Source organism: Papaver somniferum, chromosome 1, assembly GCF_003573695.1.
Source record: "Papaver somniferum cultivar HN1 chromosome 1, ASM357369v1, whole genome shotgun sequence".
NCBI lineage: Eukaryota > Viridiplantae > Streptophyta > Magnoliopsida > Ranunculales > Papaveraceae > Papaver > Papaver somniferum.
Genome location: NC_039358.1, coordinates 135484827 through 135498829, shown reverse-complemented (window position 1 = coordinate 135498829; position 14003 = coordinate 135484827). Strand labels below are relative to the sequence as shown.

Here is a 14003-nt window from a genome sequence, read left to right as displayed (position 1 = left end):
TCCTACCACCAACAGCAACTGAGGTTTATATCACCAGATCATAACCATTCATCACCACTATTAACTTCGTTTGCTGCTGAAAAGTTTGTTTGAATGTCTCTGCTAGTGGCAAGGGAACTTGTCAGAGTATTTTGTTAGATTATCAACATTTTAGATCTGGTACTAAAAGCATTCTTAAAAACCAGTTCTAAACAAATTTCAATACCTTTCAACAACAATACCAAAACAAATCATTACCATTACCAATTATATCTGTTAACCAACACAGACCAATACTACCAATTGAAGAGGTATTTCGACTATCTCACACAACCATTTGAAGAGGTATTTTGACTATCTCACATTATGAATTTGAAGAGAAACACCACTTTTCTCATACAAAAGGACTATCTTCATTACGGTTCCAGTACATTAGAAGCAAGTTGCACCTTCGCCAGCTCCAGTACAACTTGAGGGGAAGTGTTAAGCATACAGTTGAGAGTCTTCCTTAAGACTCTCAACGGAGTTAGTCAAGAGACCGAGTAATCAGTTTCAGTCTTTAGAATCAAATCAAACTCCTACGTAATCTGAGGAGTAGTTATCTTTGGGTTTTGAATAACTTTGAGTTGTAACAAATTATGTAATCTCTTTTGAATATAAATACAACCCAAAGTCTCCACAAAAGTTTTGTGGAAGTCATTCCTCCAAATATCTGTTCCAAGTGAGGGTTTACCACTGGATCTTTAGATGGATCCCAATCCAAATCCCTTATCATCACCATTGTTGATTGAACAAGGAATGCACAGAAGACTGATTACGAAAGAAGATGCAAGGAATGCACGAACTATTAAATTAAAACTTCGATTTCTTGAGCAGAGAACAAGTAAAGAAGATGAAAAACAAGAATGCAAGATCATACAAGTCATGGAGAAAGATATAGGTGTATGAATTTCAATTTATAAGAAGAAGTTTAAATAGTTTTAGGAAAGGGGTTTGAGAACGGAAATTTCCTGTTTTTAGCCGTTCCCAGTGTTTGTTCAGATGAGTGTACTTTCCTAATTTCCGACTCCTCCTTAAATCCGTAATAGAGTTTCCGATATTACTGAAGCGTACAAGTATGGGCTTTTGGACTGGATGAACTCATGTGGGCTTCTCAGGCGGTTTATGAAGAATAAGGTAATATGGACAGAGTTTAGGGACTTTATTGTCTAGTTAAAATTGAGATTGAATACTTAATCCGGCAATTTCTCAGTTACACCCTTTCTTTCCGTCTTCATCTCCTTGGGGGAGAGCTTCAAATTTTCTCTCAATTCCTTCAACTGTTTGAGGAATCGCTATCCCCATTTTCGTTAAGGTGATATCATGCTAAGTTATTACTTTGTTGTTGCATTAGAATATATAGGGTTTTAAATTCCTCTTTTGTTTGCCTATTTGTGGTATCAAAGTATACTCAAATTTCAAACTGCAAAAAGATTTGCAATTCTTTGGTGGGTCTGTGTGTGTGTCAAGACATTGAATTTGAATCCCTTATTTGAATGCTTTAATTAGTTTAATTTCGATATTAACTATGGCTAACCCATTTTTATGAACTTGAGAATTTCTAATACACGTTAAACAATTAATTTTTTGTACAACAAGGTTTCAACCATCCCTGGTTAAACAAGGGCTGGTAGAGAGAACATGTTGGGACTACTTTGCCACGCTAATCTGCGTGTTTAAGAACTCGTACTTAGTTTGCCAATTACTGATGCAAATGAGTAATTTTGTGACCATTGTGGATGTTGCAAGCCTTGTTGTGTTATCTTTCTCTGACTTTTAGGCCTGAGAGAAACTTTCTCAACCTTTCAGGTCGGTTGTCGAAGTAAAGTGAAAATGTCTTCATCCACGGCTACTTTGCCAATGCTTACAATATCAGCTAGGACTCAAGGTACATTCCCTAACTATAATTTGTACTTACCTTCTTCAGTTTTTCATATTATAGAAAAGCTTTAGTGTATATTTAAAAGAAGAAAAGAAAATGAAAACTACAACTTGACTTAGAGGTTTCTGATATTTTGTAAAAATTATAATGACTTGGATTTTCGTGATGAAATCTGAGGTTACCATCTTGAACACCATATTAGTGTAATTGGAGTTCTGTTATAGCTTATTATTACTCCCTGTGATATAATTTATACCTGATGCCCCCAAACTCACTCATCTTCCTGTACAGGTAGAATGGGTGCCCAGTTTAATGCGCTCAACTTACGACCAGGGATGTTTCAAAGCATGAAACCAATCAAACTTGCAACTAAAATGCAGGCCAGATCTATCAAACTTGCAACTAAGATGCAGGCCAGATCTGTAATATGTGCTGCTATGGTGAGTTCATTCTGTTTTATTACTTTTCACTTTTCTGTGAAGTTTAGAATTTGGAATAGATGCCTTTAGAGTTTAATCGTAACAGAAATTACAACTGAAAAAGGAGGTCATCTTCTGGGAAAACACCGAAACTGAGCAAAACACACTTTATCATTTTAGGGGAAGTGCCGTCGCCATATGATTTGATTCCCTTCAGAGTTAATAAATTTAACCCATGGTTACACACTTGAACTAGGCTCAAAAGTTAAACATTTAAATTTGCTAACTTGATAGAAAGGTTCTTTCCTTTTCAGAGGTTTTTCTCATCCTATTTTTCAACATATCTAAGAAGAAGCATTTCAGTGAGCTTGTTCTCGTAAATAGTCTCTTCTTACGTGATGCATTGAGAACGTGGAACAAAATTTTAACTTTTAGGATGAAGAGCTGATTATAATGTATTCCCTGCTCCGAGAATTAGTATTTAAAATGTTTCACTGTCCTCACTTGGATTGCTAACAGAAGTATTAGTTTGAAGTGTTGATTTGGTGTTGCTTCTGTGCAGAATGCAAGATGTGGTGCAGAACAAACCCAAACTGTTACACGCGAGTCCTCAACAATCACAGTTGCTCCTGTTCAAGGTACATATCTATGTTTCAGCGTTCATTTCATTGGTATTCCATAGAAGTGATCATTTTCTTGATATTTATGCTGTCACATTTTAAACAACCTACTTCAGTAATTGCATTGCAAGATTATTGTGCTCTTTGTATCACAATGAGTGGTTTAACCCTCATCGGTTGTGTGTTTCGTTCTAGCTCACGTGCTAGTATTGGATCAGTAAATCTTTTTTTTTTCTCCAAATGTTTCTACTCTAAGTTGTTTCTCTATCTTATGTTTATGTTAGGAAAGGAAAAATCACCCGACCTTGACGATGGAGGGACTGGATTGCCACCTGGTGATGATGGAGATGGCGGTGGCGGTGGAGGTGGCGGGGGAGGCTGGTCGTCAGGGGGGTTCTTCTTTTTCGGATTTCTTGCGTTTCTCGGCTTTTTGAAGGATAAAGAAAGTGAGGATCCTTACCAAAGTGACAGGAGAAGAAGATAAATCCAGCATGTAGCTCTATAGAACACCCACACCATAGTTATAGAGATATCTACCTGAATGTTTTCATTCTATCAACTCGGTTTGTTTTCTGTCATGGAGGATGTCCGGTGGTTCCCCTTGATTGAACCCCAAAAGCGGCTCAGCATGGATATATGGTACTTACTAAGTAGGCATCCCAGTTGTGTTTTTGTTTTGGTTTATTTAGGGTCATATCTGTAGGGATCTGGATCCCCAGACATACCAGGTATCTAGTTGGAGATATGTAAAATCCAACCCTCCTGCATTTTGTTGTGTCCTAATATAAATCAAATTGAAACTCTAGTGTCTGATGGTAGAGGACCAAGTGGGATTCGTATTATATTTGAACGTTTAAGGATAAACAGATAGGGAATGTTATTGTATTTGTAGAGGAGGGATCCCCTCACACTTTTATTATCACATTATCTCACATGTTCGACATCATTTTTGCGATTTAAAACCAAGCCGTAACGGATTTGAAGTTAATACTTTGGGGATGTGTTACTATCAAATAAGTCTATCTTCCTACCAAAAATGAGCGTATTTCGAGATAATCTGCGGATTTCTGGCCGTCGAAATTAAGACCGATAGATCATGAGGTTTTATATTTCGGAATGAGATCATTTTTGGTAGGCATGTAGAATTTAATAAGAGGAACATATCCTCAAAATATTAGTTTCAAATCCGTTACGGTTTGGTTTTTATTCACAAAAATAACGTCCAAGGTGTGAGACAGTGTGATAATAAAAGTGTGAGTGGATCGTTCCTGTTCGTTGTATATCAGATTTTTATTTCAAGGTTGTAAGGAGTTGTCATTTTTATTTATGGAATAGATGCTGCAAATAGTGTCCGAGCAAAATTTGTGCATGGCCCAGTCAAATCCCACTTTTCTGACGGGAAAGGAGAAGTCTTGACAGCGGCTAGTAGATATATGAATGTGGTGACTGGGTTTGACCGGGAGTTTTAGGTGGATTGTTAAGAATGATTGTTGTCGGAGTTGAGAGTTCCGTATGAATTAGTTAGGAATCATCTCTTGATAGAGATTGCTGAAACATAGTAAGGCAGAGCTTACTTAGCACACAAGGTTCCGTATCTTTCCCGACATCTATTATTGTAAGATTTATGTTAGGCTTTATCTGTTTGGTAGGTTTGGCAACCTTCCCAGTCCAAGTGATCTGAACTGTAAGATTTGTGTTTGGCATTGTCTGTTTTGTGGGTTTGGCAACCTCTCCAAGCCTTGTGACTGAAACGTTTAGAGGCACATGTAAACTTTTTCCTAATTCACCCTCGGATGCAAAAATGAGAATAACCTTATCATTTAGAACTGAGATATAACTTATAAGACGACTTTAGTAACTTTTTACAAGACAAATTAAACAAAGAAAAGTACATGGCTTCTACAACAGTTTCTTACTGTATCATTCAATCAGGGGATACACACTCAACTTACATAGATGATCTTGGTGTACATATCTCACGGTAAAAGATGTTATTATGAACATTTTAAAAAATAACTGGAGTCTATTCTTCTTGTCTGTATAGCCACGAGTTATTGCACCTGTTGTAACATGTAGCTGAAATCCTGAGAGTAATCCCCCGGAAAACATGAGAAGGAACATCTGGAAGGAGGAAGAGCTAGCGACGAAATGTATAAGATATTAAGAGTAGGGACAAAAAACAGATGGCTTTCCGTTCACTGAAGAGAGGAGATACCATCTTTAGCATAGCTGCATTGGGCCAGACATGCTGCAGTGTTGACATCAACAGGTATATTGTAATCTGCATGGTTGTTACTGATGATAACACTAGTGCTGCTTGGTGCTGGATTTCTCGACCTGAATTCTCACCAGACAACTGCTGCGGCTCAGTTTCTTTTATACATGCCTTTTTTTACAACATCTCATCCCTGGGAAAAGAAAAAGTGACAAGACCTGTTATTGCAGGGAGAAAATTTGGTCTCGGGGATCTTCTCTCAAAAGATTTTTATTTTCCAAGTAAAAGTTTTAGCCAGTCTTTCCATCCTTCCAGTATAGTTTGAAAATATACTCTCAGTAGCTTCTGGTGTGGCATAGAGGATCGTAATCGTAGGCTTCCCCGGCCTTTACAAAACGCCCCTTCACACGTCTCCTCACATCAGCTCTTGCCTTGCGAGATTCGTACCGTATTTTCTTGTCAAATCTGTTCGAATTCGTAAGAAAAAGAAAAATTAGTAATATGGAATCAAAATTAGAAACAGAGCTATCCCAAATTAGAGTGCATATAATTTATATAGTGTGCCGTATTGGTTAAGTATCCTTACTTGCGGGCTTTCTTCTTTTCTTTGTAACGTAAGACGGCACTATTCCTGCCTGCTGTTGTGAATGTATTTTCAGTCCCTGGTGGAAACCATGGAGGTTCACCCATTGAAAGCATCGGAGATACCCCACAGTCTTGATAATCTCCCGCACTACTCTCCCCCGTCAAACCAGAAAATGAAAGCGAGTGACATGAATTGGCTTGTCTTTCTGGATAAGAAGATATGATTGGTTCAGTTTTCGTGGTCATTATGCAATCAGCAGATAAAGCACTGCAAGCTGGCTGCTGCTTTGTTTTAGACTTTCCACCAGAAAAACCCTGAGAATGAAGAAATACATGTTAGCTATAACTTGTAAGCTAAAAGGTGAAACACGTGGCAAAGTGAATTTAGGAAAACTCAGTTGCTAAACATCATGGGATATTATAACAAACCAACTACAAGCATGCATAGCACAAGTAACCAGAGAATGGATGTGTTCCTTGAGAAAGATTGTAACATATTGGAATATATAAAAGATCAGTTTCACAGCCTGACTCTTGAAACTAGTGGCAAATATACCTGACGGTTGGAATCAGCAGCAGACATATCCTTCATCCCAAACAAACTATCCATCCCACCATTCTCAAATAGATGTTCAGAGTGACTCTGGGACATACCAAAGAGTTGGTCATAGTTTTCAATGTTTAAGTCAACATCAGCCGCGTTGAAATCCTCATAGAGATCACTTTCATTGAATTCGAGGTCTTTCGGGGAGTGCTGCACATCAAACAACATTTAGTTCTTCAAAAGTGCCTAGGGAAAGCGAATTGTACAAAGTTCAAAATCAGCGCAGGCAGTTCAATGCAGTCTAGAGGCAGCATTTGAAAACAGAATCTGTGTCTGAAGTGAGAAGTAAGCGCAATTAACAGATTTCCAAATGAGGAAAACTGGTCAGTAACAAGTTGGTTTGTGGTGGAACTTGGAAGTTGCCAATGATAATCAAAACTAAATGCAGGGGATGTGGGAATACCAAATCACCTAAAGGTATTTTGTCAAAAACTCGGTAACAGTAACAGATTCTTTTGTAAATTCAGAAAAATAAGAACTAAGCCGGAAAAAAAGAGTTAGTAACAAACAAGAACACTGTTTTATGGACCATTAAGCAAAAGAAAAAATATACAGGAGAACGATTTTTAAGAAACGCCTAGAGAATGGACGATACTCACCCCCTACGTGGAACCCATCATAAGATGTGCCCCACCTCCCTGCATGATGCATATGTGTAAGTGTATGTTGTAGGTGGACTGACTTCGCAGCCTAATGTTGGGTAGATGAATTTTTCCAAATGGACAATACATAAGCACCATTCAGATAATAAAATAATGCAGTCATTTTAGTCACCTTCGGAGTAGTTGAATCCTGCTGATCTCCACCACCCTGGTTCCCTTCGGGCATCGAAGACGATTCCATCCACATGTTAAGCTTCTCCAGATTTTCAGCATCATTATTTCCAGTGGTATCAGCTGCATCTGCATTGTTGTTTGTTTCATTAGGTCCCCAACTGTTACTAACAGTGTTTTCGTCAATGCTCATTAACCCCATTCCTTGTTCACAATTAGGATCTCCCATGGATGGAAAATCCAGGACAAATGACCATATCCTAGATAGTTCTGATGCCGAAGGACAGCCTGAGTAACAATTAATTGGCTGTCTTTTATGTCCTGAAGACGAGTTAGAACCACCATGTCCATTCCAATCACAATTTTGACAAAGTGATGTATTCTCTTCAATGCACCTAACTGAGGCAGGGTGAGAGTTACATCTTTCACACACCAGTGTCCTCGAATGGCGCTTAGAGAGAGCATTTGCAGAATGGACGTTCCGATCACAGGATAAACATAAACAAGCAGCATCTGAACGACAATATACTATGGATCTTTGCTCCCCACAAAAATCACACAGGTGACCCATTGTATGTCACCGTGCTCTGTAATAAAACTTTGGGCTGAATCAGTGAGAAGATGAAATCTTTTAAAAATGGTTTACGGTGTATAACTTCCTAAAATTAGCCGATGAACCACAATTCCGTTGGAAATTTCTGAAATCAAAAAAAAAAAAAAAAAAAAAAAAAAAAAAAACATCAGTCAGTCTACCATTACCAACAAGTAAAGAAAATATTATAATCCTACTAAACTCTAGAAAATGCTGTTGGATAAAAGAGGAAAATCTAGCAAAGCAACTCAATTTGGAGGACTACGAAGCTAACAACACTCACATCATACATAAATAAAGAAGAAGACACCAAAAACAAATCCTAGCACCTCATACACATGTATAAATAGAGAGAATACATACACAATATATGCATCAATGAAGAAAGAATATAAATAAACAAGAAAGGTGAAAAAACGATTAAAACGCTGAACTTGATTCCAAGGCAGTACCAAGTAAATATCTTCAGGCTCCAAAATTGCACAGGAAAATATACATCTGTTAATTTTGGATCTTAAAACAGCTCAATCGGAAACTTTCCTAAGAGAGCAATTTTCACAAAAGAAATTATTATAATAATAGCTATGAGATTTTAAGGAAAATGAGATCCAACAGAATTCCCAAACTAAGCTTCAAAGGAAACAAACAAATGAAACACAAGTTCTTACTTCAACCAGCTTACAAGTTATAACCACAACCTCAATCTTTGGACGACCCAAGCAATTTTCCAAAATACACACAATGATTAGCAGTAAAAAATAGAACAATAATAGTTTTGAAGCTTTACACAAATTTCAGAACCAAAATTACTGCAGAACAGATTCGCAACATGAAGGAATCACAAAAAAGATGGAAAGCAAACACTTGAGTCTTCATTATATCAGATCTTTCTTCACAGATAACAAAACAAAAAACAAACAAGCAAACAAACAACGGTTGAAAAGAACAATCTAACTTGATAAGACCAGCAGAATCAATAAGCTTTAGTAACTCGGATAACAGATGAGATGAAATTTGAGGAAGAATTATTACCTTTAAAATTTACAAGATTAGATCTTCTAACAGGCTCAGACTTTGTAGGAGAAACTTTTTTTCTGTTTGTTTTATTTTTTTCTCTCACTGATGAAAACTCAGAGATCCTCTCTCGGTTTTCTCTGCCCTTTACTTTCTTTTTTTTTCTCTCTCTCTCGTTTTGGTTTGGCTGTACAAGTTGAGATACAAAAGTGCAAATTTGTGGGGACCACACTATGCTCCTCGTGTGAAAAGCAGACAAATCTTTTTTACTCTTTTTATTTATTTTATTGGAAAAGAAAAGGCAAATGGAAAGAGAAAAGGTCACTTTTATTATTTATGAGTGGGAAGGCTATTGCTATTTCCCGCTAAAAACATTTCTAACTACTACCCAACTTTCCTTGTGCTCTCTCTATAATCCATAGGCTCATTGAAAATTGGAAACCGGTAGGGTTAGGCATGTTCCCATGCACCGGGACAAAAGTATTTATTTTACATACCGGGTGGTATGGTAAATGAGTTTATGCTTCTATGGTAAAAGAGTTGAGCGATAGAATTCCTAGCGAACAATATTGTTTACATCCGTAGTGATAAATCTTTTATCACCAAGAATATACATAATATCGCTCGATATTATTTATATTCTCAACGGTTGATTCTACAACGCCTATAAATACCACATCTTCTCTTCTCTTTTTTCTCTTAAACAAAATTCCCCTCACTTACTTCCTACACAAAATTCTCTTTAATTAAACAAATACGAGTGAGGGAAAAAAAACAGAAAAGTTAAAGGATCTAGTAGCACCCCAACCAGTGGATTAAGTTATGTCGGAGATAAAGAGTATGAGTTTCAAAATGCTAGACAACTAGCTGGTGATGGTGTACTCCATTTGCACGTATCTGGCCATCCAGAGCGAGTTAATTCAGTCACTCTAAGAGGTGGATGGTCTGAGTTCCATATAGTGTTCATGTTATTTACCCATGTTGTTCAAGACAGAGTCCGAAGATATCCATGGTGGCGTTTATATCATATACAACCTAAAAACTATGCTCAAATAATTCAGGTTATATTCGAACTATGGTGGAAGATTATAAATACGTTTTTTCATAGATTTTGAATGCAGTATTTTTTTTCTTGTAATTAAATTTTTAGATTATGTTTTTTGTCTTATAAAATTCAACAAGCTCTAATAATATATACGTTGTTAAATAGAAGTTGCACTGTTAAATTTGTACATGTTAAAGGGAATTTCATGTGAAGGAAACTTACTTTCCATTTAACAGATTAAATTGGGTATCGGAAGATAAACGGAAAGAAAGACTTCTTTTATACTCAAATGATGTACAAGGAAATCATGCATATAGCAAATAAAAGCATATGGATTGAAAGCGATCGGGTTGAAAAGTTTTTTACAACGTTATGCTAGGAAAATGAATGAGAACAGGCTAGATGACAAACAATATTTGTCGTCTGGCCATTATGAGGAGCTCCAACCTCTGTTCGTGTTGTGTACAATATGCCAATGGCTATTTCCAATTGCTAGCTCAGTGGTGTTAAATTTTTTTCTCGAAGCATTAGAAGATTTAGATTAAGCACCAAGATATGACCGCGGTCTCCAATTTTATCATAACTTTACATATCCCTCGGTGTTTGCTCGACGTGTGCCAAAGATAACTTTTATGGTTTTGGGGGAGTGTTGGAGGTAAGAACCAAAAAATTTCACATTATTTATTTATTATTTTGACACGGTAAATGTACTAATCAACAATGTTATTATCTTCAGTATTGGTGGTATATACATTTATGTGTATGTGAACCTTCTCTCTGCAATCCCAGCAATGTTTTTCCAGTCATACATAAGTATGATACCGAAAATTGGCAAGAACTGATTGAAGATTGTCAACATATTTCCCTTGTTTAAAGGACTTAACAGTTGTGTAGAACAAGCTTTAACCTTATTTCCATGTCGTATACAACAATTGCTGACTTCGAAGAAGTGGAAGCCCAGAGAGCGCTGTACCTAAGCCTTAAGAGGATTGTGTTATACATTCCTATTTTTGAAAAGGATTTTGGTGTTACGGTGAAAGACTATTTCTTCAGTTGCGGAAAATAATAGTAATAGCGATCAACCTCTATCCAAGTGAAGAGATTTCTCGAGATGACTGGGAGAAATTGACAAAGGATGGTCCACATTGGGAAAAAGTTGAAAGTATGATCCAGGAGCTGAGACCTAGAACTGAGTACCTTAATCGGTTTCACATTGTTTACAAGCCCAATTTTACTATGTAACCGCATAATGTGGGTCATATGGATTTCCCAGCATTACATAGGATGCCACTTGGTGATGAATATCTTTTTTCCCGAACTCCACCAAAGACGGACGACGTATTTGCATATCCTAGTCAAGCGGGTCCATTGTCGACTATGCCTCTATTTTCTTTGGACGTACAGACTCTATCCATGTCTAGAGATATTGTTACTTATCTGATTAATTTTAGTGCACTTGAACTGACTTATCCATACTGGGGGGTACATGCTACACTAGAGAAATATCATAACTAGTTGAACGATTATCATGATCTACTACAGGGATTTCGGAAATTTCACTTGAGTGAGATGCAAAAAGTGGGGGAAAGCATGATGTTTGAGATGAGTCCAGGATATTCCGATCATAGCGGTAAAGATACGAGTCCTGGTGTGCACTCAAGTCCTGATGGTATAGGTACAAGTCCTAGTAGTAGAGGTACAAGTCCTGGTGGTAGAGGTATGAGTCTGAGAGGACCAAGTCCGCAAATTTGTGGAAGTCATAGAAGTGAAATAAGAAGTTTGAGAAGTCTTTCTATGCATAATGTACCAGAAAGTTCTACTCCAAATGAAGTGTTAGATAGTCAAGTAGTACGTGAAACTGATGAAGTCATTAACATGGATACAACTCCTAGACGTTTGTTTAACCAAATGCCAACTAATACTATGACTCCTGGTAGTGGCTTGAACATTGAAAAAGTTATGCAATATACTCTGTATACCCAAATTGCCTCAACCACATCAACATTTCAAGCTCACGCATTTCAATTGTATCATGTCCCCCACTGCCCGAGTGAACCCGTTATTTTTTCAAGGTTTTGACGATTATGAAGAGACTCGACCACCAAGTCAGTCTCAAACCGGCATAATATCTGATATATTGAACAACACTCTTGATCCAGAAATCATGGGCAGTTGGATCTTTAATAGTCAGGGAAATGACTAGTTTATGAATGCAATTTAATATAAATTTTCTAATGTAATCTTTTGTTTTAATTAATGAAAACTATCTTAAAATTAATGTTCAAATCGAAACTAGTTTTCCATTTCATTAAATCCCAGCATTTAATTAAAATTAATCGTAATTACATTACATAATACTTAATCAAAATAAATCCTTGCACATGAATCTTGTAGAGTTGATAGCATTCATCATGCTTAAACCGTCTTCTATTATCTTCAATAAATTTGGTATTAGCTCTAATTTTTAGTTCACCGATTGACAACCCAGGATAATTCCCTTTTATCATCCACAAAATTTAAGCGTACTTTCTTGCTTCGTTATTGATTAAGCAATATCTTTCTTGAACACATTCATTTGTTTTTCTTGAATTTACATGACTCAACATCGTAAACCTTTGAAACACAGTGTCCCATAAATTAAAAGTCGTTAAATTGAAATCTTTATCGCTTACAACTGATATCCAACATCGAATTAGTGAAACATCTTCTTCTCGAGTGAAGCGAGCATGTTAGATCATTGCTCGGTCGAACTCATAAGTGTTGCTATCTCAAGCTTGTTGTCAAATTTAGTTGTCAAAACTATATCTTTATTTATAGTCTACAATTAGTTAAGTCTCGGTCTTGGATAGAGGTAGTTGAGAAACGAACCAGTCATCATTTGCGTTCTACCGGTTGAAGGAGAGGATCAACCGAAGCTTTTCGAGAACTTCATCAACAAAAGGTAAGTAAAGACTGAACCACCTATTTTTCAAGTTATATTCACTTGTTTTTTATCCTTGAGACGTTTGTTGCATAACTAATTAGACTAGCTTGTATAGACAAGAATTTGGAGTCGAGAACTAATATTTAGTTTACGAATTTCTAGAAATATAATGGCTAAGCTTAACGAACAATTGTTCATACTTCATCAATTTCGGTGGAGAACAATTTATAGTTCGGAACCAAATCATGATTCAAGATCATCTTTCGAAAATGACCTGGAACATTGATATGTGTCATTGATGTTATTCGGAAAGTTTCGAATTGATTTAGAGAAAAATATAGAACTACTATATTCGTAATACAAGAAAGTGTTATTAGTCTTACAACCTGAGATAACTGTTATAAATCTGAAGTTGTATTACATGTACTCGTACACGTAGCGCAGTAGCTATATATCAAGTTACAGATTTGTGTGATATGCATATTCGTATGCACATCATGGGAAAATCTGTTTGTTTCGTGATCTGGATAGGTATGCATATTCGTATGCAAACCATTTTGGAACTGTGATAAGGGAACTGAGTTAAAGTATCTAAACCGGTATGCGAACCAATACAGTTTTATGTTCCTAAACCAGTTTAGTACCCAAATCGGTATGCAAAGTGAAAAGGTTCTGTGAACTCCGGAACCGGTAAAGTCTTGAGGTTTCCAAACCGGTTCACAAACTGAAAAAGTTATGTCAACTTTGGAAATCATTTTTGCACCTAAGTTGGCAAACCGGTACATGAACTGAAAAAATTCTGTCAACTCCGGAAGTTGGTTTTTCTCATAAGTTTGCAAACCGGTCCGCGTACCATGACTCAGCCGATTCACGAAGGACTCGTCTATTTGTACTTTGTGCATTTACCAACTATGTCGATTATGATTCAATTGAGATTAAATTATTTCTATGAGATAATTTTCAATTGATCAATTCTCTAAAAACACTAGACTTATTGATCACATGATTGTGACTCAAGATCAATGTCTTTGTGTTCATGAAAATGAGTGTTAAGCTTTTAAGTTCGAACCAGCTAGTTTCGACTAACCATGTAGAACATAGTCTTTTTATACGGTTCGGTTATGGTTTACCTAACCAGAGCGTATATCTTATTTATGTGAATGAGATTCAAAGTTTTCATCTAACGGTGAATGTTGTTTGCTTGGTTTCAAAGCTATATTAGCTTAAACCTAAAGCAACTTATGCTTTGAATGTCTATATAAGAGGAACTCTTGGAAACTGGGATCTTTGAATCCTGATACTACTTTTTGGTG

At 36.6% G+C, this 14003-nt stretch overlaps 2 protein-coding genes across 3 annotated transcripts; one reads left to right on the top strand and one right to left on the bottom strand.

Moving 5' to 3' along the window:
• The first annotated feature begins 1193 nt into the window (after positions 1-1193).
• Positions 1194-3885, top strand: LOC113301754. The gene is made up of 5 exons (XM_026550562.1): positions 1194-1333; positions 1828-1906; positions 2192-2340; positions 2882-2957; positions 3224-3885. Exons 2-5 carry the CDS (start codon positions 1852-1854, stop codon positions 3421-3423), a joined length of 480 nt encoding a protein of 159 aa, XP_026406347.1. The 5' UTR covers positions 1194-1333; positions 1828-1851; the 3' UTR covers positions 3424-3885.
• Positions 3886-4755: 870 nt separating this feature from the next.
• Positions 4756-8887, bottom strand: LOC113301738 (zinc finger protein CONSTANS-LIKE 10-like). 2 transcript variants are annotated; one of them, XM_026550552.1, is made up of 5 exons: positions 7118-7687; positions 6296-6493; positions 5741-6054; positions 5488-5619; positions 4756-5347 (listed from the first exon to the last, which is right to left on the bottom strand). In XM_026550552.1, exons 1-4 carry the CDS (start codon positions 7685-7687, stop codon positions 5490-5492), a joined length of 1212 nt encoding a protein of 403 aa, XP_026406337.1. In that variant the 3' UTR covers positions 4756-5347; positions 5488-5489. The 2 variants fall into 2 exon arrangements, with proteins under 2 accessions (XP_026406337.1, XP_026406331.1); XM_026550546.1 differs by adding an exon at positions 8741-8887 and having other exon boundaries at positions 4759-5619; positions 7118-7814.
• Positions 8888-14003: the final 5116 nt, after the last annotated feature.